The 25932-nt window shown below is 38.6% G+C and overlaps 1 protein-coding gene across 3 annotated transcripts in view; it reads right to left on the bottom strand.

Moving 5' to 3' along the window:
- Positions 1–25563, bottom strand: part of PLEKHA7 (pleckstrin homology domain containing A7) — a 188556-nt gene extending 162993 nt beyond the window's left edge. For all 3 annotated transcript variants that reach the window (XM_063117219.1, XM_063117220.1, XM_063117221.1), the window contains exons 1-3: positions 25466–25563; positions 25211–25287; positions 24851–24908 (exon numbers count right to left, since the gene is read on the bottom strand). In XM_063117219.1, coding sequence (XP_062973289.1) covers positions 24851–24908; positions 25211–25287; positions 25466–25554 — 224 coding nt within the window. In that variant the 5' untranslated portion in view covers positions 25555–25563. The remainder of the gene's footprint in view (positions 1–24850; positions 24909–25210; positions 25288–25465) is intronic.
- Positions 25564–25932: the final 369 nt, after the last annotated feature.

The following is a 25932-nucleotide window of genomic DNA, read 5'->3' as shown; positions in this document are numbered from 1 at the left end:
GATCGGAAGCTCCTTAATGGAAGCTTCTGATCATCCAATGCAAAGTGGGAGAAGGGTTGAGGCAATCTTTACCTTGCTATCCTCCCACCCTGCATATTTCACTAGACAGGTTTTTTAGCGATGGCCTTCAGAGGGCGAGGGAAGAAGGCTGGAAGAGGCTCAAGATAACTTGTATCCTGGTCTCCCTGGTCTTCTCCCCTCCCTGCCACCCCCTTTCCCCCTCTCAGAGGTCGCTTTTCCAACCTCTGTGGGTAGCTGGCTTAGTTCTTTCCATGCCAGCTGTGATGGGGTGGGGAAGGTGAGGCAGAAAAGCTCTGTTTCCAACCTCAGAGGGGGAATCCCCAGTATTCTATGGCCCCTCAGACAATGTCTAGGGAGCATAGGATTTCACTCTTAATCCTATGATTTTATTTATTTAGTACATTTCTATACTGACCAATTGTCAAAGCTCTCTGGGCGCTTCACAAAATAAAGCTTAAAATCATACAATATAAAAACTAATGAAACATGATGTTAAAACCTTTAAAAAAAAAACCCAAAACCAAAATGTCATTAAAAAACCTGGAAAAATAAAAAGTCCTTCACCTGGTACTAAAAAGGTCACAATGTAGGCAGCAGGCAAGCCTCTTCTTGTGGGCATTCCATAGCCAGAGTGCCACCACTGAAAAGGCCTTTCTCCTTAATAGCTACCTGCCTCACATAATTTGGTGGGGGAACCTGAAGGAGATGATCTTAGAGTCGAGGCAGGTACATTAGGAGGAGATGATTCTTCAGACATCCTGGTATCAACCCATTTAGAGTTTTGAAGAATATTAGTGCTTTGATTTAGATCCAGAAACAGAATGGAAGCCAGTAGTGCATTTCACAAAGCACTGGCTTAGTACGATTGTATAGGCCAATCCCTGTTAACAATCATACTGCGCTACTTTGGATCCGCTGAAGTTTCCAAAGCACTTTCAAAGGCAGCCCCATGTAATAACATATTGCAGTAATCAAATGTGCATTGATTTTTTTCTTAGAACTGCATATAATTCCAATAATATTAATAACGTAAAATTAATTAAGTTATCTAGCATTTCTTTTAGAGGAAACCCTTATTAAAACAGAATGTTGATATTGTTATTGTCTGCACTGAAACACAGGCAGCATAGGAGAGGCTATGTGTGAGGTTTGGTCTCGATCCCACAAACTGCAAGGTTTTCTAGGCATCTCACCCTTTTTGGTACACTTGGGATTTTCGCTTCTCTGGAGGCACATGAAGAACATTTGGCCAAACTCTCATGGTTTTAAGTTTGGTGGCATTTTAGTGTTTATTATTGCCTCTCTCGGGCCTTAGCTAGATCTAAGGTTCATCCCAGGATCGTCTCGGGATCATCCCTGTTCATGTAAATGACACACAGGGGATCCCGGGAGCAGGCAGGGATGAGCCCAGGACGATCCTGGGATAAACCTTAGGTCTAGCTAAGGCCTCAGTTACAAGAGGGGAGAAAGCTTTCCTAATTGGAAGCCAGTAATTCTAATTTTCCGAAAGCCGGTAATAGGTTTTCAGAAAAGTTTTTAATTCAGGCAGATCTCAGCAGGATATCTCTACCTATAAAGCTGAAAGTATGTGTGTGGGTTTTTATGTCCAGAAATATTTACCACTTCCACATGAAGTAGAAGTTTGACATTTGGCACGCTGATAGGTCTTTGTGTACAATGTACCAGAAAAATCTTAAAACTTAATTTTTGGGGGTTTTAAGTATTTTTTAAGAATTTCATTAAAAAACATAGGCTTATGCCTAGAACCCCCAGCATGCCTTGGGTGGGAGGGGTACTCCGGGGCTTTTTCTCCCCTGCCTGTCCCCTTATTAAAGATGAATAAGTCACAGAGATATTTCGTATTTATCAAATAAACGTGATCAACTTTATTCAGGGACCCGAGCAATACTGGGAATATCCACGAATCCTACAATAAAAGCCTTAGTAGACGTACTTCATGATCATGTTAGTGTAAACACAAGGTTTAAATATATCAGCTTTCTTCTTCTTTTTCAGATAAGGATGATTTCTAATGCTTTGTGATTATTGCTCTTCTATGCATTCTCTTTCAGGTTTTGTAGTTCTTCTTAAAAGTCTGATGGCAAGCACAGGCCATAGTATTTCAGTTATGCATAAATTATGTGACAGTGTTAAGCATGCTACCTTTGCTTTTTTATTGTAGGATTGTACATGCTATGTATCAGATTATAACATTTGCCTTTCTTTCCCCAACATCATTGTCTGGAAGATCAAGTAGATAAGGTTCATATAAAGTTGCATTCCTCCCTCCTCAGGTCATATGTAAATTCAATTACAGCTCAAAACATTCATGTGCCAAAGTAATTGGTTTTATTAATATACAAATACTAGTCAGCTGTTTTACAGACACCTCTATAGCTCACACGCTGAACCTGGCCCACTTGCACTGTAATGTATGTGCACACTGCAGTGCTGGAAGGGACAAGGTGAACAAATTTAGAGGTTAAAACAACAGTGCCCACCACATTAAAGAGGAAAATGGAGTAAACTTATAACAGGAAACAACTGTTTGAATTTATTATGCAAATAATGTTCTCAGACCATGCAGCAAACTGCTGAAAATTATAACTGCAATAGAGATAGTTATTATAAGCCAGGAGGTCCTAATAAAAAGAGAGAGGTTACTAAAAGGAACACTTATATCCATGAGTTGGACACACTGCTACAATAAAGGGTGGATCCATTATTCCAACTATTTGTTTCAGTCCAGATATAGCATCAGGATCTGCAACTGCACCTGGCATTCTTGTGCAGTTGCAGGGCCCCCAACAACCTGGTAGTGCCCAGGCCTGATACAAGCTCTGCCTGCCACCCCCCTACACACACACACACACACACACACACAGAGGAATGTTGGGGCTGTGAGAAGACAACCATTTTAATTACCCACAATTAGGAATGTAGGGATTTGTTAAATGCATTCTGTCTTGTGTTCTGCAGATTGTCAGGCATCTTTCATTCCATCATTTGTTCATTGATGGAATCAGGATTTCTTACGGATATACAAGAATTTAGTTTGTGTTTACAAACGTGCATTTGTGCTAATGCATATTAGCGAAAGGAAGCATTAGCACACATACATACTTGTGCTAATGAGCATTTGCGCAAATCCCTCCAAAAGTAAAGAACTGATCCACAAGTCTACGGAATGCATGTGACTCAGAAAAAGCTGGTCCACTATGGAATCTGAAGTCATTTGAATCAACTGCAGATTTCTCCAAAATCCATGCCCTGAAGCAATGTGCTGACAGATAGAAATATTGAAATGTATGGCAGGAGTGCAGCCAGGCCATATTGCCTCACTGACTAGCCTTGCTGGAAATGCAGGGCAGTTCTGTCCATCAGCAAGTTGATTCCAATCATCCAACCAATCTTAAAAAGAGAACAGCCATCCAACTGAGCTCAGGAACCTGAATAAACCTTGTAGATCAACATTGACACCAGGAATTGAGGTGACATTTGTTATATCAGGAGCACTGTGTGCAATTAAAATATTAGGTGTCTCACAATCAACAGGTGCAGACTACAGCACTGGAGCTGTTAGCCACCACTGCCACCAGGTAAGTCCACTGAGGACAATGATACAGAATTGCAGCCCAGAGAGCACTTTGCTAGGCGACCCCTCAAATATGGCACTGGCCCTGAGTGGCAGAGTTTGGGGCTGATATTCCTCAACCTATATTGCAATATCCCAATTGAACTAGACACAGCTCCTAAGTCTAGACTAATCAGAAGGTGAATCCATGTTTTGGATGGAAACTGCTCATATGTGGTCTGCCATTGGCTGGCTGACTAGTAATCTATATTTATTAAGCTAAACTACTTCAGTGACCACAGTACTATCTTTATCACTTTGGGACTCAAGGCCACAATTTCTTAGGACGTGCATGTTTAGACAGAAAAAAATCATACAATTCTGGCATGACCCAGACAGCATGGACTTTTTTCTGAACATGCATATGATTGTGCCCTAAATGTGCTATCTCACTAGCTGTCCCAAAACCCTTCCTTCCGCACTGCAACCCACTAACCAATACATTATTATTATTATTATTATTTATTTATTTATATAGCACCATCAATGTACATGGTGCTGTACAGAGGTAAACCTGTTCTGAAGTTCAACTAATTAATGAATTTTGAGAACTTTTAAACTGCTTTTTTTCTACGGATGCTCAGAAATTAGACAAATGTAACATTAAAAATCTTTTAAACATATAAAACACGTAAAACACACATACTTGATTAAGCAAAAGATCAACAAAATCATGCAACAGCTAATAAAAGAATTAAAGCCAAAGGGTTGGATTTTGAAAGTACATGCAAAATGCTTCTCTATGCAATGGGAGATTACTAGTTTTGCTGTTCAGAAAACACATGTCCAGATGGGATGCTACTCCAAAGGGCTCTGCAGACTTTGGGGAGTTGAGTAGGGTAGGGAAGATAAAACTCCCATGTGAGAATAGAAACAATTTTAGACTTCTCTGGATCCAGGCCAAACTTTGCAAGATGTCTAAAAGCCATATGGTGAAGGATAAATTACTCTCTCTGTATAATTATATTACATAATTATCTTTTCTTATCATTCACGAACCATAGAAATTGTACTAGTTTTATAGCATTTTGGTTATGGAACTATTTATAATTATATTTTAATATAAATTTACCCTTAGAAGTAGCTTGACCAATGTGTTCCTTTTAAAAATCTGGAGAAGTTCATCTCAACTCAAATACCCTAAGCTCAAATTCAACATACTGCAGAATAAATAGGAATACAAAATGAAGAATATTATGAAACACAGCAATACTTCAAGAAACTTTTACTTACAGGTTTATTTCCCATGTTCAATACTCATGTTCACAGCAAGGACAGAAATAATTATTTACTATTTCTATGCAAATGCTTTGGATTATTAAAGTATATAGTTATTATAGTCTACATGCTGTACCCCTACTTCAATACAAACTTGCTGTTAAACAACAAAACAAAACTAGTGTCAGAATACAAACAAACGATTTACAAGAATTACTCAAACTACATGAAGAGGTTAAAAGTTAATCATAGTCTATGATTCTGTGCTTGAATTTCATTAAAAGGTACAGGAGTTAACAAAGTCAGCTTTTTGGCTTTGGTCATTAATTCTTGAGATAGTTACTTAAAAGCCATTGCTTTGCATTTTATATTTTCTTCCACATGTTTTTGGTTAACAAAGAAAAAGAACAGACGACGATTATTGTTCAACACTGACTTCTGACATTTAAACATCCAGAGTTATCAGAACAGCTGTAGCAAAGGATAACCAAGGAAAGAAACAGGGATTGAGACTGAGTTAGAGAAAAGTGGCTTGAAGAGCAAGCTGAAGGTCAACAACGGCTTTAATATTTTATCAGAAATACCTCACCCTGACCTTTAACCTAATTTGCATATACTTTCCTCTCATTGCTAATACAAAGGCCACTATAAGGCAGGTCCTCTCTCCTACAGTCCCTCTGCCCTCACTGAGAGAACCTGCCATAATGAGTGGCTGCCAGTTGGCAAAATCCAAACATAAGCAGTGCACCAATACTGGCATAATACTTATAATACATTTCAAAAACAAGAAAAACATTGTGTAAGAATAGTTTGAATTTTTAAAAAAACTCACAAGAAGTGGATGGTACTATGCCTTGACTCTGGATGCCTCACGTAGAGATCTGGTGCAGAAACTATTTCCAGTTAGTAATATTACATTCTCCTTTTGAATAAATGAATGCTTCATTCATCCGAGTGCTTCGTTCTCTCTTCAGCCTCCTAGTTATTTCAGTCTTTTTCAACTTCAAAATGCAGTATAATCAGCCGTAGATTTGTGAATGTACCTCTCATAGGGCGTTAGTACCACATATATTAATGCCCTACCAAGACATTACTGATGTTTTTCTCATCAGGTGGTTCTTTCCCACACACTGTCTCGCTGGCCATAAATGCAAAATGTTTTTATCTGGCCTAAACAAAATTTTCTATTTATATGTTCCTACATATCTTCTGGTCAGTTCCACTCCAGTGTCTTCCCTATTCCCCCGCTCCTGTTGATTATAACCCAGTTGCATGAATGGAATTCATGAGGCACACATAATGAGTCTTAATTGGTCCCTCACAAGATCTCTACTCCAATATATGCACAAACTGAGTCAATTACAATAAATTACAGAAATTTATGGCATCCAGGAGGTGCAAAGTTGGAATACACCACTGTGAGTTCATAGGAGGTAAAACAGGGAGTCAAATATAGAAACAAGACAAGACAGCAGCTTGCATTCAAAGTTTGCAGCGCTCAGGTCCCACAGCAGTCGGTTCCAAAACACATCATTCTCCATAAAGACAACATTGTTAGATCCTGGGAAACAATTATTACATGCTCCAAATGAGAGATGTAAATGTTATCTCCTGCCAAACAAAATGTAATTTTTCATCAACCCTTCATAAACACAATTGACAAATGGCAAGATTCCCTTTTTCTAAAATGGTATAGGCAATTTGCAATAAATATCTTAATTTGCACACATTTTTCTTCATCTCTCTCTCCTACTACTCCTTCTCCCCTCTTTGATGTGGGGGAGCAGGGTAGTATATATATTTTATCACCATACTTACAAAGTAATGGTAAACTCTGAAGCAAAAAAGTATACTATTGACTTGAAAAGGGACATTGACAGGCACCTACAGGGGGGAAATATGCAGCTAGTTTATAAGCAGAGGATTGCCATGAAGAGGCATGGTTTGTAGTAATTTTGTCACAGTGGTATTTTGGTTGAATGCTACCTGTGGGGAGTTTAATGGAAAAATAGTACAAAGCTGTATTTTTAAAATGCAAATAAAGTGAGCCAAATGTTTATTTGTAAACTATGTTAACAGTGCAATTCTATAGAATGTTTTCTAGGGCAGGTAGTCCCTTGAAGATAGTCTGGAGGATTTAGCTGGTGCACAGTGCTACTGCTCATATGCTGACAGGTGCAGTGAGATGTGAACATATCACACCAGTTTTGAAAGCTCTGCACTGGCTGCCAATTAACCATCAGGCCCAATTCAATGTGTCAGTACTAGTGTACAAAGCCCCAAACAGCCCAGTAGTGCCCATCTCAGGATTTATGATCACCCAGGGAGGCTTTGCTTGTAGTGTCCTTGAGAAATGTGGCCCATGGAGCTACCATGTATGGCAGGGCCTTTTAGATTTGGATGTCCTCTACACTGTTTAACATAGGTTATAGATTAAAGACCTATTTATTTGTGGAGGCTTTGGGGATATAAGCAATTGGTCTGCTTGTCTTTTGATTGTGTTGATAGTTTTATTGTACTTTATTTTATGTTTTATTGCACTTTATTTTATATTTGTGATTTTAGAGTCATGATTTGCTGTTTATGTGGTATAGTGTGTGTTATACAGCTGTTAGCCACCCTGGGCTCTTGTGAGGAAAGGCAGGATAAAAATCAAATGAATAGAATTTCTATTCAGAAGTCACATTAATTTAAATTGGGCTTATTCCCAGATAAATTGGTATAGGACTGCAGCCCTAATTATTCTTTTATATTAGATGAACCATAGCTAATAATTTCATAAAATAAATACACTGGAACAATTCATATTGATAATGTGAAGAACTTCCATAGTTGTTTTTCATAATAGTTTATAATTATTCCTACCCATCAACTCACTGCTCACAAAAAACAGCTTTTATATATAATATCCAAGATCTAATAGAATTCTTCATCCTGAGGATAATAAATTATCTGTAGGATCAGTCACTGAAATTGTCAGTGTATAACTAAAAGGGGGGGGGGAATGAAACTCAGAGATTTTCACATTTCTGCTCAGACATTAAGTCCTGTTGTGACTAACAGGATTTATTTCCAGGTTGTGTATAGGATTGCTTCTCATTTTGCATGGAAGACATAAGGTCCGCCAGTTTGTTTTGAACATTATTTTTAGTACTGTTGAACTATAGCACCAACACATCAACTATAATATAAGCAAAATTATATTAAAATAGAATTTTATTAAATAGAATTTTATTTCAAAATATTTACTAGGAAATATTTTCTAGCACTATAGAAAATATCATTCAACATTTGTTTAAAGCTACATTTCACTTTAAAATTATCCCTGTCATGTGTCAAGTCTTCTTTGAAAGCTTCTTCATTATTCTTGTTTGTACATTTTTTACAAAAATCAATAAAATAGATTTTTAAACAAAGTGTCTAAGCAACAAAGCTATCTGGTAGCAGACAGTAGATCAAGAAAACTGTTGATCATGACACATAAATGCATTATTGTCAGACAATAAAACAGCACAGAAAAAAATAAGCTTCCATCTTCAGTAACCTGGAGAGCATATTTTCACAATGAACTATCTTAACTACAACAGGAACATTGTTAAAAGCAAGCATCCAGATTACTCAACTGATGCTACCTGCGGGATCGCCTTCTCCCATACAGTCCTCCCCACACACTCAGGTCCTCCTCCCCACACACTCAGGTCCTCTGGGGTGAACTTACTTCAGTCAGCTACATCTAGGCTGACATCAGTTTCCCAGAGGACCTTTTCTTCTGTCGCCCCCAGATTGTGGAATGGCCTGCCGGAGGAGATTCGTAAAATTAACTCTGTGTGATTTTAAGGCAGCTTTAAAGACTAGCCTTTTCCGGCAGGCCTATCCAAATCAATGTAAAATCAAGAATTTTAAAGATGTATTGATTATGTACTAATGTTGTTCCCCACCTCGAGCCAAAAGGAGAGGCGGGTAAGAAATAAATGGAGGATGATGATGATGATGATGTAAAAAATCTATTGGTACCACATGGACTGCCAAAATACAGCAAAAATATAATGAACACGAAATAAAATACTTTTTAAAAAATAGGCTGTACACTTAATTGGGAATAAGCCGCCTTGAATTTAGTAGGATCTTCTTCTGAGTAAACATGCATAGGATTGTACTGTAAAGGACTTAGGTCATATTGTGACATCCTTTTATCAATACATTTACTCTTGATCAGATTTAAATAAAAAAGAGAGACTGAAGTCCCACTATTTCATCTAACTATATGTATTTTACCCAAGCAAAATTCTATTTCAAATTGCTTGATAGAAAATCAGTTTAAGTTTGTGTACAGGGAGTATAGGACTCTCAAAGTGAAAGTCTTTTTTAAGAGTGCCAATTCTCATGTAGATGACTCAACTGTGAAGGGGTTCCATGAAGCGAGGATTTTTGCAATAGTAGTAGTGGTAGCAGCAAGCAGCAGCAACAACAGTAAAGTTGCTAGCCATAAAATCATATTTGATCAGTTACACTGCAAATTATGCTTTGGGGATAGGCAACAAATGTGGTAAACAAAGTTTCCAAACAGGATCAGGAGTTAATAACCAACTTCATTAATGCTAGAATCAAATGTCACAGAGGACCAAAAGTGGAAAAGAGGAAAGAGATGGACAGGAAAGAACCAGGAAGAAGAATATTTCCAGCCACTCTCTCAGCAAGTACAACTGTTCTAAACAGCCTCCTGTTTTTACTTAGTGACATTTCCAGCCCCAGCAAGACTCCTTAAAGGAGCCTGCCCCAAATGGGCACTGTCCAGATGTGATGGACTGCAACTAGCCTGCATGGCCAATTCCAACACACCTGGAGAGTGCCAGGTTAGGGAAAGTGAACCTAAAAACTAGACTAGAGGCTTAAATGTAACTAATACCCCAGTGGACCCCAGACTAATAGCAGACCCTACTTTTCTGTTCAACTTGTACCCGGTATTGGGAGCTAGGAATTTGAACTATTTTTCCAATCCTCCACTACGAATCCCTGAGAAACAAGCACAATAATAAATGAAAACATTCAGATCAACTGAACATTATTCAGGAAATATAACACTGACTATTATCTTAAAACATTTTGCTACTGCAGTTCTCCCCCTTCAATGTAGTGCTCAGCTGATTAAATATTTTCATGTATGTATTTTTTTAAAAAAAATACAATTATATAATAATGCATTATTTTATTATCATATATTGTGTACTTCACTAAGACATAGGTTTAATAAATGAATCAATAAAATAAAATATTTTATTAAACTGATGAACAATCCTATAGGTTAAGGGCCACAGTGTGGGCAAGTCCCAATGCCCAAGCCGCCCCATATGTCCAGATCCGGATACAAGCATTTCTGCTCATTTCCCGGATTACTTTAGGAAGCACCAACTCGACTTTGCACTAGCAGTGGATCACACTGATGCGATGGGATATGTGGGAGTATAGTCAGGGAATAGACAAGTAAGATAGCAACAAAGTTAGCAATGTACACGATTTATCAAAAGACATCTTTTTGCCATGTTCAAACCTAAAGAGAAGAAATTTGCCCCTGTTACTGTTATTACTGCAATCACTACTACAAAAGCATTTAACAATTGTATACATATCTACCCAGAAGAAAGTCCCATTCAGTTCAATGGAGCTTACTCACAGAATTGCAGGCTAAAGCACTTCCAAAGGACCTGTCTTCTATCCAATACTTCTGTAAACCCAAACCCAAACATACCAAATTTAATTTGCTGTTAGAACATACTGGAGATTAGGTCTTTAGCTAGACCTAAGGTTTATCCCGGGGTCATCCCTGCCTGCTCCCGGGATCCCTTGTGTGCCATTTACATGAACAGGGACGATCCCGGGATAAAGCTTAGGTCTAGCTAAGGCCGAAATATGCATTACAATGAACCTGAGGTATGATTTGTGTTACAAATGCTTTAAATTTGCAGTGACCCACTTAAAAAAATACTTTCTTTCTAACAAATATTAAAACCTGAATCAGAGAAAAGCATGGAAAGGCTCAAATCCAGAAGAGACAGGAATAAATTCCATATATGGAAATTGACCCCTTGAAAGATTGTTGCAAAGCATTAGGAAGAATACCCTACACATCTGGAGAAGACCCATTTGAGATATTTGAGCAACATCAGTTGCAAAGGCCAAATCATAGTTTTGTCAATACATTTATGATACAAATTCAAAGTGAACAAATTTCTTGTAATCTTACAGTATGTTTTACTATCATGGCATTCATGAATTGATCATGAACATTGTGGGCTAATTATCAAATGATATGTGGTAATTATTCCACATAGGAGAATGAAATGTTTAAAAACCAGAGAGTAACATTATGCAAAAAGCCTATCCATTCAAAAATAATGTTAAAAGAGACTTTAAAGATGTGCCCTCACAATCTCATTTGCAATATAGTAAGTTTTGGCTAGTGTTTTATTGGTAGAGGGAGGGCAAATATTAGTCTCCATCAATTCTGTTCAAACAAAAGAAAGAAAGAAAAAACTGGGGCAGCCTAAACTTTCTGCTACTCTATAGAAGTGTCCAAAACTGCGGAGAAAGAGGTAAAGCCAAGGTAAATTCTAACTAAATGAGCAGTATCATTACTATGCTGATGACACCCAGCTCCTTTCAGTCAGATTTGGGAAATGTTGGAAGTCTTGCATTAGAGTCAGTAAAGAACTAAATATGGGGAAAGCAACTAAAGATACTGATGACAGAAAGGAAGTCATCAGAGAGAAGCTTTCCAACATGTTATAGATAGGATTCCACTCCCTCTGAAAGAGCAGATATGTATTCATGGACCTTGCTTTTATCTTGGAAAGATTAGGTAGCCAAGAGTACTTTGCATGACTTTGGCTAGGCTACCAATTATAGCCATTTCAAGATAACTCTAATCTTGCCCCAGTTACACGTGCCTTTACTTCAAGACTATGCTACTATAATGTGTACTACATGGGGCTGCTCCTGAAGAGTGCTCAGAAGCTACAATTAATGCAGAAAGCAGCAGCAAAGCTGCCAAGGGAAAGCCAACACTTACATAAAATTTGTTTCCATGGCCAAGACTAGGTACTGGTTCTGACCTATAAAGCCCTAAATTGTTTAGGATTGTGATACCTGAAGGACATGAACCTACCCCAAGATCTTTTAAAGAGAGACTGTTTGCCATATGAGACACAGAACGCAAGAACACATGATCAGGTTTTTTCAGCAGAAGCAGCCAGACTATGGAATTCTTTACTCCAGGAGGTCCGATTTTAAGCATGTTCAAATAGAGAGATAAGAGTGGTCTGTTCAAGGGAGGGGAGGAGAGTTCAGTTCATTTATACTTTTTTAGTTTGATCTGTACTTTAATTTGTTCAATTATAGATTTGAGTTGGGCTTTCTTGCTGATTTTATTTCTATTATAATGGTGTTATTTTTAAAATTTATTTTTTAGTATACTTTTATTGTAATGGAGTGCAGGGACGATTATATGTCAAATGTCTGGAGCATAAATATACCTAACAACAACAGGCAATCAAGTTCACATTTTTTAAAACTAATGACTGAGATTTCTATCGCATCTGTGGACTGGTTAATAATTCCTAGTTATTTTCTTCATGTGAATATTGTTGCATTAATTAAAAAACATGTAAAACATATTTTAATAACTATTGCATCATTAAAAAAATGAAATATCACTAATCCTGTATGCGGTGGGAGAAGTACCTTTCCATTTATCTATTTTAAATTAAAGTCTAACCACTATTACTGGAGATAGATTCTCAAGAGTCATAACGCATTAGGAAGCATTTTCTAATAGACGGATCTTCAACTGGTGGATCATGACCAACCTAAAGGTGGGTTGAGGAAGTGGCATCATCACTTATTGTTTGTTTGCTTAGGGTTTTGGTTTTTTTAAGAGAAAGACTGAAAGTGATAACGTAACTAGATTTATTTATTTATTTAAAACATTTATATCCCGTCCTATATCAATAAGATCTCAGGGCGGCGTACAGATAAAAGCATACAGTATAAAACATTAAATATACACAGTTAAAAACAAATTAAACCATAAACCAAGTTAAAACAATATATAATTTAAAAGCAGTAAAACTATTAAAACAGTTAAAACAATGTGCCAACTTAGTGAATTCAACCATTAAAAGCTTTGTTAAAAAGCCATGTTTTCACTTGGCACCGGAATAAAATCCGCATTGGCGCCAGTTGGGCCTCCAAGGGGATGGCATTCCACAGTCGGGGTGCCACAACAGAGAAAGCCCTCTCCCTTGTCCCATCATAGCGAATGTGTTGTGCTGGTGGGATGCGGAGAAGGGCTCCTCCAACAGATCTCAGGTCTCAGGCAGACATATATAGATGAACAGGAATAGATGTCCTAGAGACTCCAAGACCTAGCTAGACCTTCAAAAGTTACATAGAAAATGGAGTTTCAGCAGGGTTAATTATTCTTATCAAGAACATGACAAAGATCGATATGTATGGTTAAAAAGTTTATACTAGGTCCCCTGTTGCAGATTGTAGTAAAGATGGATTCAGAGTCTGACAAGTTAGAAGATCATGGTTCAATAGATATACCATGTTTTGAAATACTGAGAAGTTTACTTAAATAACCTAACAATTGTAGAAGTAGCATTACTGACATGAGACTCAAATTTAGGATTAGATGGTATATGAGCATCAATGTTTACACTTCAGTCGATAATTGGCATGTTGCAAATACCTTTAGTATAGAAATCTGCTGCTGCTGCTAATCTTTCCTTTGACAAAACAAGTATTTTACACATTTTTAATTACATGACAAATTGAATCTTTTATCATTAATCTTTGCAGTATGTGTATTATTTTGATTGACAACAAATTTTACATAAAGTTCATTTTTCAAGGCAAATGGAAGATAACCATAAAGCTAACATAAAAGATTCTGAATTTCAGTCTGAATAATAGTAGAACATTTCTGTAGAAATGGAAGTTTCAAAATAGCTGAACACTGTATTTGCATAAAAAGTGAATCAAGTTATACTCTGAAGAGCTTTACAAAGACAATCTTTTATATCTGAATTAGAATGCAAGGCATTTGAAACATGCTAAGTACTAAGGTCAAGCAACCTTAAACAGTCAGTTCAATTCTTGATTAAATTAGTTTCAACACAGTGGTGTGCAAAAAAACAACAATCTATCAGATTATGAGAGATTGATCACTGCATCTCAAATCTGAGGTCATAAGGTTTGTTTCCAAGTACTTCCACCATGCAGAGAAGGCTGCAATCCTTTGGGATCACATATTCATCCTTTTGTATCGTCAAGACATGGCTATTTTAATTTGTTCAGTGCCCAGGATTCCAACATTGGAAGCTTTCCTTTGCAGAAGTTATAGTAAGAGGTTAGCCATTGCTCTCTCTCAAGCCATCATAAAAATGTCTTACCAGTGTGTTTTTTCTGTACCTTTCCAGGTCCAAAAACTATTTGTCCTAATATGCCCAAGAGACTCCCTCTTCCTCATTATGTTCTTTGGTTTGGATCCAGCATAAGGCTCCCACACAATGGGTCTGTCCATCCACTGGAAGTTTTTGATCCAATGGGGGATAAGAATAATAATGGTTTTAATAATTTCGTAAGTACATGGACTTGGAATCTAAAAAAGAACAAAATTTTCTCTGTATCTATTTAAATAATTTTTAATCTAGTAGGCATTTTTAGAGTGTAAATGGTAAGCAGTAGAGGTTAAGCAGTAGGCATTTTAGTGTAGTTACACACATATGTCAGGATTCACTGACCACCAAAGAGGCATTGGGCCCATCATGAGTTAATTAATCCTCAAGGAGTTGCAACATATGCCGGCAGCCATTTTGAATAAGTTGTCCAAACCTGGCCATTGTGGGTTATGCAAGGGCTAAACAATGCATAACCACACAAACCGAGGGTGGTTTAACCTTGCATAACCCCGATGGCTGGGTTTGGATGACACGACAACCCCAGATTGGAATTGTATATCCAAAATAGCATCTGCAGGAAAGGTGACTCATAGTGGGTTAAACAACCCAGTTAGCCACTACAACGTTTCACAGCTGCACAGGAACAAGTCAGTTTCAACACTATGCCAAGTCATTGTTAAGGGAGTATAACTATGATTTCACACAACATATGAATTGACAAATTATGGTTTGTGATCAGTGACCAAACAAGAAACAGAAACCATGATAAAAAGCAGGGCTCTGAAAAGTGTGGCCTCCGGTGGCCCCCAAGTCCCCCCAGCATCTTCCAGCAACAAAAAAAGGGGTGGAAGGAAACACTCTAGCAACTGGCTTTATAGTTCCTCCCATGGAAGCCTTATTCCTAGAGCATCCTAGTAAACTAAGCTCAAAGGTTTCTGCCTGCTTCCGGGGATGCTCTAGTCTCAACACTTCTATGACAAGAACCATAGAGCTTGTTCCTAGAGCAAATACACCCTTCATTTTCATAGCAAATTGTTTTACATAAAATGTATTCAACCTTTTAAAATTATTAAATAAAACAACAACATTCTAATCATCACACTGACTCAGTCAAGCCCAAGTGTGTTTCTATCTCGCTCCCCCTACATTACAATATAGGTACAGAGAGAGAGGCCTGGTTCAGACAACACGCTAAGTTCAATCGCAGCTTTTAAAGCTCAGCTAAAAACCTTTCTCTTTCCTAAAGCTTTTAAAACTTGATGTTGTTTGGACTTTATACTGTTAGTTTTACCCTACCCTGTGCCTGTTTACCCTACCCTGTGCCTGTTTGCATTCTCTTCCCCTCCTTATTGTTTTACCATGATTTAATTAGAATGTAAGCCTAAGCGGCAGGGTCTTGCTATTTACTGTTTTACTCTGTACAGCACCATGTACATTGATGGTGCTATATAAATAAATAAATAAATAATAATAATAATAATAATAATAATAATAATCCATGCTGCTTAACTACAAAATGGTTAACAGAATGCACTGAGAGAGAGAGAGATGGAATGATAGACATACACCTACACCCCACACTGACTGATTCAGTTACAGAGATTTCAAAATGATTAGGGCACTTCAATCTCTGAAATGTGGTACATGCTTAGACCAAAACATTCCATTTACTACACAAAATCTGAAAGTGGACATTTTCCCCTCAAGATGGGAAGCAAGAGAGAAAAGTTTGTATCCAATGATACACATGATAAACTCTGCTTGGGTAATAGGGCTTTCCTGCCCCTCTTCTCTACTGCAGCCACCTGTGCCTTCCCAAAATATGATGTGGAATTGCAGGGGGAAAGGGGAAACTGGCAGACATTAGAGGCATGTTACATGAACAGAATCACCTTCCATTCATGCAAGAACACCTTTGGACCAAGCCAAAGTGGTTAAAATTATTCCAACCAAAGTAAGAAAGCAAAATATGGTACACACCATTTCCAAAACACCTTGATAATTACATACATTTTCCCTTCAAAACAGAGGACTCAAAAAAGTACCCCAAATCAAGATCAAAGTTTTACTATGGCTATAGATCAGCAAACATACAATCAAAACCTACATTTGAAACATTAAAATAATATTTCTCCAGTCTTATTCTCACTTTACCATGTTACTCAATCTGACATTAATTTCACAATTATTAACTCATGCATAACTAACTCATTACAAACTCTACATAAAATTGACCAAATATGAAACAGACCTCTACATAATAAGGCAATATTTCCAGAAATACCATGAAATCTTCCTTGTGGCAAAACTGAGGGTCAAACATTGAACCTAGCTAATCTTATAGCATGCCTATATTTAGGAAGATTTAGCACTTCTTAATATTTTGCTACTTTAATGCCATAATCAAATTCACACCCACAAACAACAGGGGACAGGTTTTATTTGCTAAAGCTCACATATTTTTCAGGCCGAAATCCTAATTCTCCGAGACAATAAAAAAGTTAGCATGGTTAATGGCTTCACTTTTTAAAGAAATCAGATTCTACTCACTTCAGTAGGCCCAAATTACAACCCTTTTATTGAGAAACAAACCAAATGCACTGAATAGGAAAATGAAAGTAAAACATAAGAACAGTTTGAGGGTAGAGTCCTTAGCTCCAAACCAATATAGCAAAATTAACCCATTACTACATTCATCATTATCAAAACCCATAGGAAAAAAACAGTGCCAGTAAGCTCCATGAGACGAGTGTTTTATTGTATGCTTGTTACTGGGCTCTCATGGATTTTTGCAGATCCCTCTCACGATGTCGTGTGCCTCCCGCCCCTTCTAGCCTTCTTTGCGCCGCAAACCCCCTCCCCAGTAAGTCCAGCTTATTTTTAAAGACAGAAGTTGCAGCTATCTCCTGCTGTGTGCAGGAGAAGCAGCAGGATCAAAATGGCCCACTGAATGGGCCATGTGCAAGTTGTTTATTATTATTATTATTATTAATTATTTATTTATTTATATAGCACCATCAATGTACATGGTGCTGTACAGAGTAAAACAGTAAATAGCAAGACTCTGCCGCATAGGCTTACAATCTAATACTTCCTCTTTCAAAAGAGGAAGTAATGAGGGACAAACATGTGGGCAGAGAAGCGACAGTAAGCAAACATGATTTTCCCGTGTGATGACGCTCTATGTCTTGTTCCAAAGCATCTTCATCCATGCAGAAAAATAGGTGTCACCACTACCAAAAAGTATAACCAAATCCAAAGCGTCAGAGAACTGTGTCAGGCTCTAGATTTCACTGATTGAAATCCAGCCTCCAGATAGACAGCTGAAGCCCCAACACATTTAGGAAGACAAAGTACAGACCAGAGGAAGACTGCTTGCACCACCTCCTGGAATAATCCAACATCCAACCCATTGACTAATAAGGAAATATGGAAACAGCATATTGGCCTCATATTCCAAAAAGCAAGCCTAGCCATATATGTGACAAAAGTTCAGCTCTGAAACAGACCTTAACTCTTTAGACACTTCAATTAGACCAGTGGTTCCCAATTGGTGGTCCATGGACGCCAGGGGGTCTGCATAACCCATCCAGGGGGTCCGTGGCACCATTCACATATTCACCATTCATTTCTGGAGTCCACTGACGACGAATTCCTGCCAGAAGTAAAATATAACATCACCTGCGACTAGCTTCAGAGATTACTTCCCTGCACCTAATTCTGAAAACTCATGGATAAGGAATCCTTTTGAATGTGGTGATGTACAACTAACAACTCTATCTGCGGAAGAGCAAGATGCACTTGTTGACGTGACTTGTGATGGTTCATTGAAATCCTTTTTCAAAGAATATAGACTGGACCAATTCTGGATGAAGGTTTCTCCTGATTATAAGAAGTTAGGTGAAAAAGCTTTGAAACATCTAGTTCCCTTTTGTTCCACATATCTTTGTGAACAAACATTTTCGACATTTTGTTATATGAAGAACAAGCATAGAAATCGGCTTGATGTTGATCCAAATTTGAGATTAAAAGTAGGAAATGTTGAACCAGATGTGGAAGGGATTGTTCAGGACAAAAAGAGGCATGATTTCTCCCATCACATTTAGGTTTAGTAGCTGCTAGACATGACATAATTTGTTCAATTGTAAACTAGACGCTAGTAAAATTAAATTCGTCTTTATATTCCTAACTAAATCATTGTCATTTTTGCGTGGTAATATCACAAATATCACAAATTTTATGGTCTGTTTTTTAGTATACCTAAAATCCTTTATTAGGGACTACCCCTTATTTTCTCCAAAAAATTGCTTCGCACAGGTAACTACCATAGAGATAACAATTTTTCAAAAGTAGGGGGTCCATGGCTTGGCATTTGAAAAACAAGGGGTCCGCAGTACTTAGCTAATTGGGAACCACTGAATTAGACTATGATTTGGGGGAGGGGAACTTTGAGGAGCCACTAAGTGCATGAATCTATGTTTGATAGAATATCGTCTTCATTTACTAACACATTCACACAACTCCAGTCAAGAAATTCTCAACCATGTATATCACAACAAATACTTACTTTTGAAAACATGAAGAAAAACAACGAAAGTATTAAAGGAGTCACTTAAGATTCAATGCTTCCTTTTTCCAATAGTACAAATGCCAGAACTATCTATATAAAGTGCTACTGAACACTTTCCAGGTGCTCATATCTTTTTCCACTTAAGAACAAAATAAGGGGGTCTAAAAGAAGAATCCAGCATTTAATTTAAACTGTAGGATTGAGAAAAACTGAACACTCTCACACCCTGATTATGAACCTGGTATGCAGAAGTAACATCTCCTGCAATTAATGGAACATAACCCTGAACAACTATGTTTAAAAAGGGATGTTAAAAGTTGTGTAAATAAATAAAACTTTGAACAGCAAAACACATCCAATAAAAAAGAAAAAGAAATTAAAACTGCAGAACAGTAAATTAAAAATAACTATCAGCAGCAGAAAATGTTAATAGGGACAATAATTTTAAATATGATGGTGCAATGTAACAACACTACTCTGAACAATAACCTACTCCGGGCGAAAGACAGGGGGAGTGCTACCCCGCTGATCTTCATGGATCTCTCAGCGGCTTTTGATACCATTGATCATGGTATCTTACTGGACCGGCTCTGTGAGATGGCAGTAGGAGGCACTGTGTTACAGTGGTTCCGCTCCTACTTGCAGGGCCGATTCCAGAGAGCGGTATTGGGGGATTCCTGTTCCACCTCATGGATATTAAGCTGTGCAGTGCCACAGGGTTCTATTCTATCCTCCATGCTGTTCAACATCTATATGAAGCTGTTGGGGGAGGTCATTAGGGGTTTGGGGGTTAGGTGCCATCAGTATGCTGATGATACTCAGTTCTACTTCTCCTTGTCATCGGAGTCAGCTGGGGCAGTGAAAGTGCTGGACCACTGCCTGAAGGCTGTAATGGGATGGATGAGGGCTAATAAACTGAAGCTCAACCCTGATAAGATGGAAGCTCTGTGGATTGGTGGTTCCTGAATCCAGGAATTAGGTAAGTGACCTGTTCTGGATGGGGTTGCACTCCCTCTGACGAAGTGGATGCATAGCTTGGGAGTACTTCTAGATCCATCCTTGTCACTTGGGTTCAGCTTCGTCTGACCCGTCAGCCTTTCCTGGACAGAGACAATCTAGCCACAGTAGTCTATGCACTGGTAACTTCCTGATTAGACTACTGCAATGCACTCTATGTGGGGCTGCCCTTGAAGACAACTCAGAAGTTGCAGCTGGTGCAAAATGCAGCACCTAAACTGCTCACCGGAACATCCTATAAAGACTATACAATGCAGTTCTTAAAAGAACTGCATTGGCTGCCTATACACTTCAAGTCAGAATTCAAGGTGTGGGCAATAATTTTTAAAGCCCTAAAAGCTTGGGACCTCGGTACTTGAGGGAGCACCTCTCCCCTATACATGCCTGCCCGAGATTTGAGATCTGTTGGAGGGGCCCTCCTCTGCGTCCCACCAATTTGAGACATACATTATGGTGGGACATGGGAGAGGTCTTTCTCTGTTGTGGCACCCCGGTGCCGACACTGGCTTCATTTTGGTGCCAAGTTAAAACACGGCTCTTTATCAAAGCCTTATTCTCCATGGTCACACATAGTTTTAATTGTTTATAATGGTTTTATTAGTTTTTTAAAAAAATCTACTGTTTTTAATTTAACAATTTAATACTCTTTTAGGAATGGCACCAACGCTGTTTTTATTCCAGCACCAAGTGAAAACATGGCTTTTTAACAAAGCTTTTAATGGTTGAATTCACTAACTTGGCACATTGTTTTAACGGTTTTAATAGTTTTACTGCTTTTAAATTATATATTGTTTTAATTTGGTTTATGTTTTAATTTGTTTGTAGCTGTGTATATTTACTGTTTTATACTGTATGCTTTTATCTGTACGCCGCCCTGAGATCTTAATGATATAGGGCGGGATATAAATGTTTTAAATAATAAATAAATAAATAAATGTTTACATTGTTCTGATTTTATCTGTTCACTGCCCTGAGATCCTAGTGATATAAGGTGGGATACAAATGTTTTTTTAAATAAAATATTGAATGTTTAGTTCTTAAGCTTCAAATGTGCAATATAATTTCAGCATTCACATCCTAATCTAGAGAAGCAGGCTTCAATGCACTGATCTCCTTCTCTGGGGATAATGTATAGAATTACCAGCACAAAATGCATGAGCATAGTCAGTTGCACATCCAAATGCTAATATCTTTCATCTGCACTACATTGTTTTAGAATGGAATGCACATGTGGATGTGCATCCCCATTCACATTTTCACACAGCATCACATGGCATTATCACATTAAGCTACATGTAACTAGAGATAGACTGGAGCTTCAAAGTTTAGCAGTATATTATTTCTTATGCCAGAACGTCATTCTTTCATCCAATATTTATGTGTTAGGGTATCCAAGCAATAATCACTTCAGCAGTACGTTGTTAATTCTTCTGAAAACAGTTAATTTCCCAATTCTACTTTGCATCCTATGAACTACATATTTATTGAACTTTAACTTAGTTGGATGTTAGCTTCAGTCATGTCAACCCTTTTTAACCTTTCTTAAAAGTATATGTTTGTGGCTTTGTTGAGGGTTATTTTAGGTAAGTTTCTGAAAAGATCTGAAGTAAAATGGATAGCAAAGGGTTCTTGACACCAATTATTCCTTCTCAGCATTTACCTCTTTCAAGGTTCCAGAAAGTACTGTGTTAAACTGTTGAGATACTGACAATGTAACAACTGTTAGCAACAGTTCTTGGGGGGCGGGGAATGTATCTTGGTATACAACTGAATCAATACAAAGCCAATTTACCTGACCAGGCTGGCAGGGCTTCTTGAAAGCTGCTGCATGTCCTGGTTCCACATCTGTAGCATCCTGATCATTTACAGATGTTGCTATCAGCAGGGCAAAGTGTTCTGAAAATACTTGCAATCCCTTGAAAAAATATGTTTTCAAACTTGCAAAAACATATCCTATACATGGCAGCACCAAGCATTGTGGGTTTTCTGGGAAATTTTGAATTGGATTTTTTTCTGATTTAAATTTCTGAAAAAATTCTGATGCTCTAACGAGTAATCTAATTTAACATGTTTACTTGTATTTAGTAAACAAAGCTTTAAAAGTATCCTATGTTAATTTTTTGTCCCAATAAACCACAATTATTTTACCTGAAATATTTAGGAAGTGTGGGGTGAGGGATTAAAGCAAACTTAATGCAATTTAAATGATTTACTATGTACATTTAATTGTAATAATTGAAAAAATATAAAAACCAATGGGAAGTATCCAACAAGTATTTCACAGTGAGACCTACACAGCAGGAGGTAGTGCTTCCTAGAGCAACCCTGGAAATGAGCCCAAATGCTTGTTTCCAGAACAAGTAGAGCCCCCTTCTGTGAGCTTCACTGACAATTCCTAATTTTGACTTGTTTCTGGTTATTCGAGGAAATGCTAGCAGTGAGTCCTGCTGGCACACAGGCAGAATTAGATACTGCCCAATAACATGTACTTCCTTTATATTGTTTATATTTAAGGAAAGAAAACAATAGGTACTGAAAACTTTTGACATACTAATACATTTTACTATCCCGAAGTTCATTATTAATGAACTTATGAAATGGAAAATTTTCCATGAAAAAATTAAGCACTGTTTTGGAAAATCTGTTTTGGATTTTTTTCTGCCCCACATCACTGGTGGCACCTGCATGTGACAAGACGGCAGGAAGCCAACATATGCAGAATTTCAAGCAGATTCAGCAACCAGCATAGTTTATATAGAACAAGTATAATGTGTTGTTTATTTCTTATATCAATTGATAACTGTGCAACTACATTCCAAATAGTTTCAAAGACAGATCTATATTGATCAAATTGCAGTTGTCTAAATAGGAGATTAACATAGCATTTATATTTGCAAGGTCTTTATTTCCCAAAAGAGTGTGTACCTTGCAAACAAGCTGAAGCTAATAAAAAGGACACTTAGAGGTTCTTCAGATGGGCGTTTTATTGCATGCTCACTACTGCCCACTTATGGATGTGCACATGTCCTTTAGATGATGATGTCTGCCTCTTGCCTGCCTCCCGCACATTTTTCTGTCGTAAAATAGACTAGAGGTTTAAACCTTTTTAATCCGACTTTGTTTTTAAAACAGAATGTACCGCGATCTCCTGCTGTGTGCAGGAAAAGCAGCCTCTGAATGGGCCATGTAGACATTGTTTACTTCCTCTTTCCCCTCTGGGAAGAATGAGGAAGTGCAGGGAAGCTATGGTAAGGAAACACAATTTCCCCCCATTTGATGACATCTGACTATCCAGCAATAAAGCCAAATTTAGGAATATGTACCTGTTGCATTTTTAATATGTACCTGTTAAATGGGGCATTCCTGTTATTTGCCAGTACATATTTTCTAATCCTAATATTTATGGTTACCAGCAAAATTCAATGACAAATAGTATGTACCTCTCAAAAACAAAACCAACATATGATACAGTTTCCAAGGTAAAGTTGCCAAGAAGGTGAAATGGCAGCAACCTTTAAAACTTCTATATTCTTGGTATCCCAAACCCCTTTGACCCCCCAATATTCCGCATCCACTGTATACTAAAACAGCTTCCGTTGCTTTTTGAGGCATCAATTTATCCTTAAAATGTCCCCAGGCTATTTTGTCTTTCAACTCATGGGAATATGATAATGTATTTTAAAGTAATACTATTAACTGAACAGGTGCACAAAGCAATTGTAATTCTGCACCACCCAAACCTTTCAAAGTGAATGCATTTTTCTGTAGGAACATTCCAACCATGCAAGTCTAAAGGCTCAGGAAAAGCATTATTTCCTTCAGGTAATGTTCTCAGACAAGTTATTGCCCTCACTCAACTTTTCTATCATATTATTAATAAAAATCCATCCCTCTCCCATCTATAACCACACCACCACCACTATCACCACCAAATAAATGTTTCAGCTTCAGTGGAACAAATAGACTTGGGGATCAAAAGAATTCCAGGGATCCAACCTTCTATAGCAGCAGAATAAGCATTTAATAATAAGCAGAATAATAAGAATTAGTTATCTACAGCAACATTCCTGCTTTATTCAAAATGTAACAGTGAAAATTGGATGATCAAAAGACACAAATAAGAAGAAAAAATCATGTCTTGTAAAATGTTTCTCCACAGGACAACAATGGCTTCCCTTTTTTCAACAGAAAAGCTATATGATTATTAAGACACTATTTATTTATTTATTTATTTTACGAACCAATACCAGTCAGAACTTCATCATGTTATTTTCCCCTGTGCTTTATCTGGGCTGCTATCTCTGCTTTATATTATATGCATGCACCATATAATATATCGAAATGGCCTATTGTATGCTTTACAGATTTCTCAGTGTTTAATTTTCTGTAAACACTTTATTTGCTGAAAAACATGACAATCTTTCACATATCAGATGCCATTAGCCCGCCTTCTAACAACCTCATTGCTACACTTCAATTCAGCAGCAGGCAACAGGTTCCAGCCAGTGTGTTAGTAAGACATTTAGCCAAGTTTGGCTGACATTCATTCAGTCAAGCACTCAACACAGCTCGAAATCCAGAAGCACTCAATATGAACAGTCACAAAAGGTGAAACCTGTTGCTTGTGCCAGGGAACACAAGAGCAGTCTCCAAAGGACAACAAACACAAACTAGCACACTTGTAGGCACTATTCTAACCATTAAAATATATCGGAACACAGAGTGCGAGCATTTATGCCCCCACAAGAACCCCCCCACACACACAAAAAATAACGCTGAGGTAGGGGTGGAAGGAAAGGAAGTAATCCTTCTTATGAGAATATTATATATCCGCAGGCACATATATATTACGTTCTCGTAAGAAGGATTACATTCTTTCCCTCCCCCCGCGGGAAGTAAGTGGGTGAATCGAGAGTGGGAAATACTCACTCAATGAAGTAACTGGCTCCCTCTTCGGAGAATCCCTCCTCCCATCCACGGGGAAGATCTAAAAGAGAAAAAGAGGAGGGAGGGAAAGAAAGAAAGTGGTAAAGAGAGAAAGGAGGAGGCAAGTGAGACCTTTGTGCCCTAGAGATACGCGAGCGTAAATCCCAGTCACACAAAGGTCGTTATCCTCCCCCACTCCCTTCCCCTGGGAGCGAGAAAAGCAAACACAAACACCGAGCGCGGGGCGAAGGGCAGAAAAAACGCGCGGGGAAAAGAAGACTCTCAGATCTCTTCTCTCTCTTCCCCCCCCCCCACGCCCCCCACATCGTCCTAAGCGGGGCAGACGGGGGTAAAGGCACCCACCTGAGCGGATCATGTGGCCCGAGTTGACGGGTTCCCCGGTGCGAGGATGCAGCCAAGTAGTTGAGCGGGCCAGGTCGCTAAGGAGGGAGAAGCGGCAAACATGCACCTGTTAGTAGAGCCTGTTGTGAGGGAAGTCGGGAAGGAGAGAAAGAAGAGCGGAGAGAAAGGGAGAAGAAGCGAATTTAACGGCAAACACCCCCCCTCCTTCCTCCCACCCGACACTCCGCTGTCTCCTTTTCCCGCCTGGCGCCTTACTCGATGAAGAAGACCCGGCCGTCCCTACAGACGCCATAGGACCAGTGCTCAGGTAGAGTGTCCCGCCCCACCGCCTCGGCCGCCGCCATGTTCGCCGCGCGCACAGCGAGCGAGCGAGCCTGCCCGCCCGCCCGTCGGAGAGAGGGGAGGGGGGGCGTGCGGGAGGGCAGGCAAGGCAGGCGCCCAGTGCCCGGCTCTACTCAGCAGCGCCACCGGGCAGCGGAGAGCGTGAGGCGCAGGCACACACGCCGCCACACAACAACACAACGTGTCTCGCCTGCTCTGTGTGTGCGGGAAAGACGACGAGGAGGTGGAGGAGGATGTGAGGAAGGTTTTCCGTTGCCTCACATTTAGCCAGGCAGACTTGACAGACGCTCACTGTCCCTGGGTTGAAAACAACGAGATCTCCCACATACTGTGTATGGGGAAGACACAGCCCTTTCTTTCTTATCTATCCCACAGTATTC

This window comes from Elgaria multicarinata, chromosome 2 (genome assembly GCF_023053635.1).
Source record: "Elgaria multicarinata webbii isolate HBS135686 ecotype San Diego chromosome 2, rElgMul1.1.pri, whole genome shotgun sequence".
NCBI lineage: Eukaryota > Metazoa > Chordata > Lepidosauria > Squamata > Anguidae > Elgaria > Elgaria multicarinata.
Note: the sequence above shows the minus strand (reverse complement) of the source record. Positions and strands in the feature narration are given on the sequence as shown.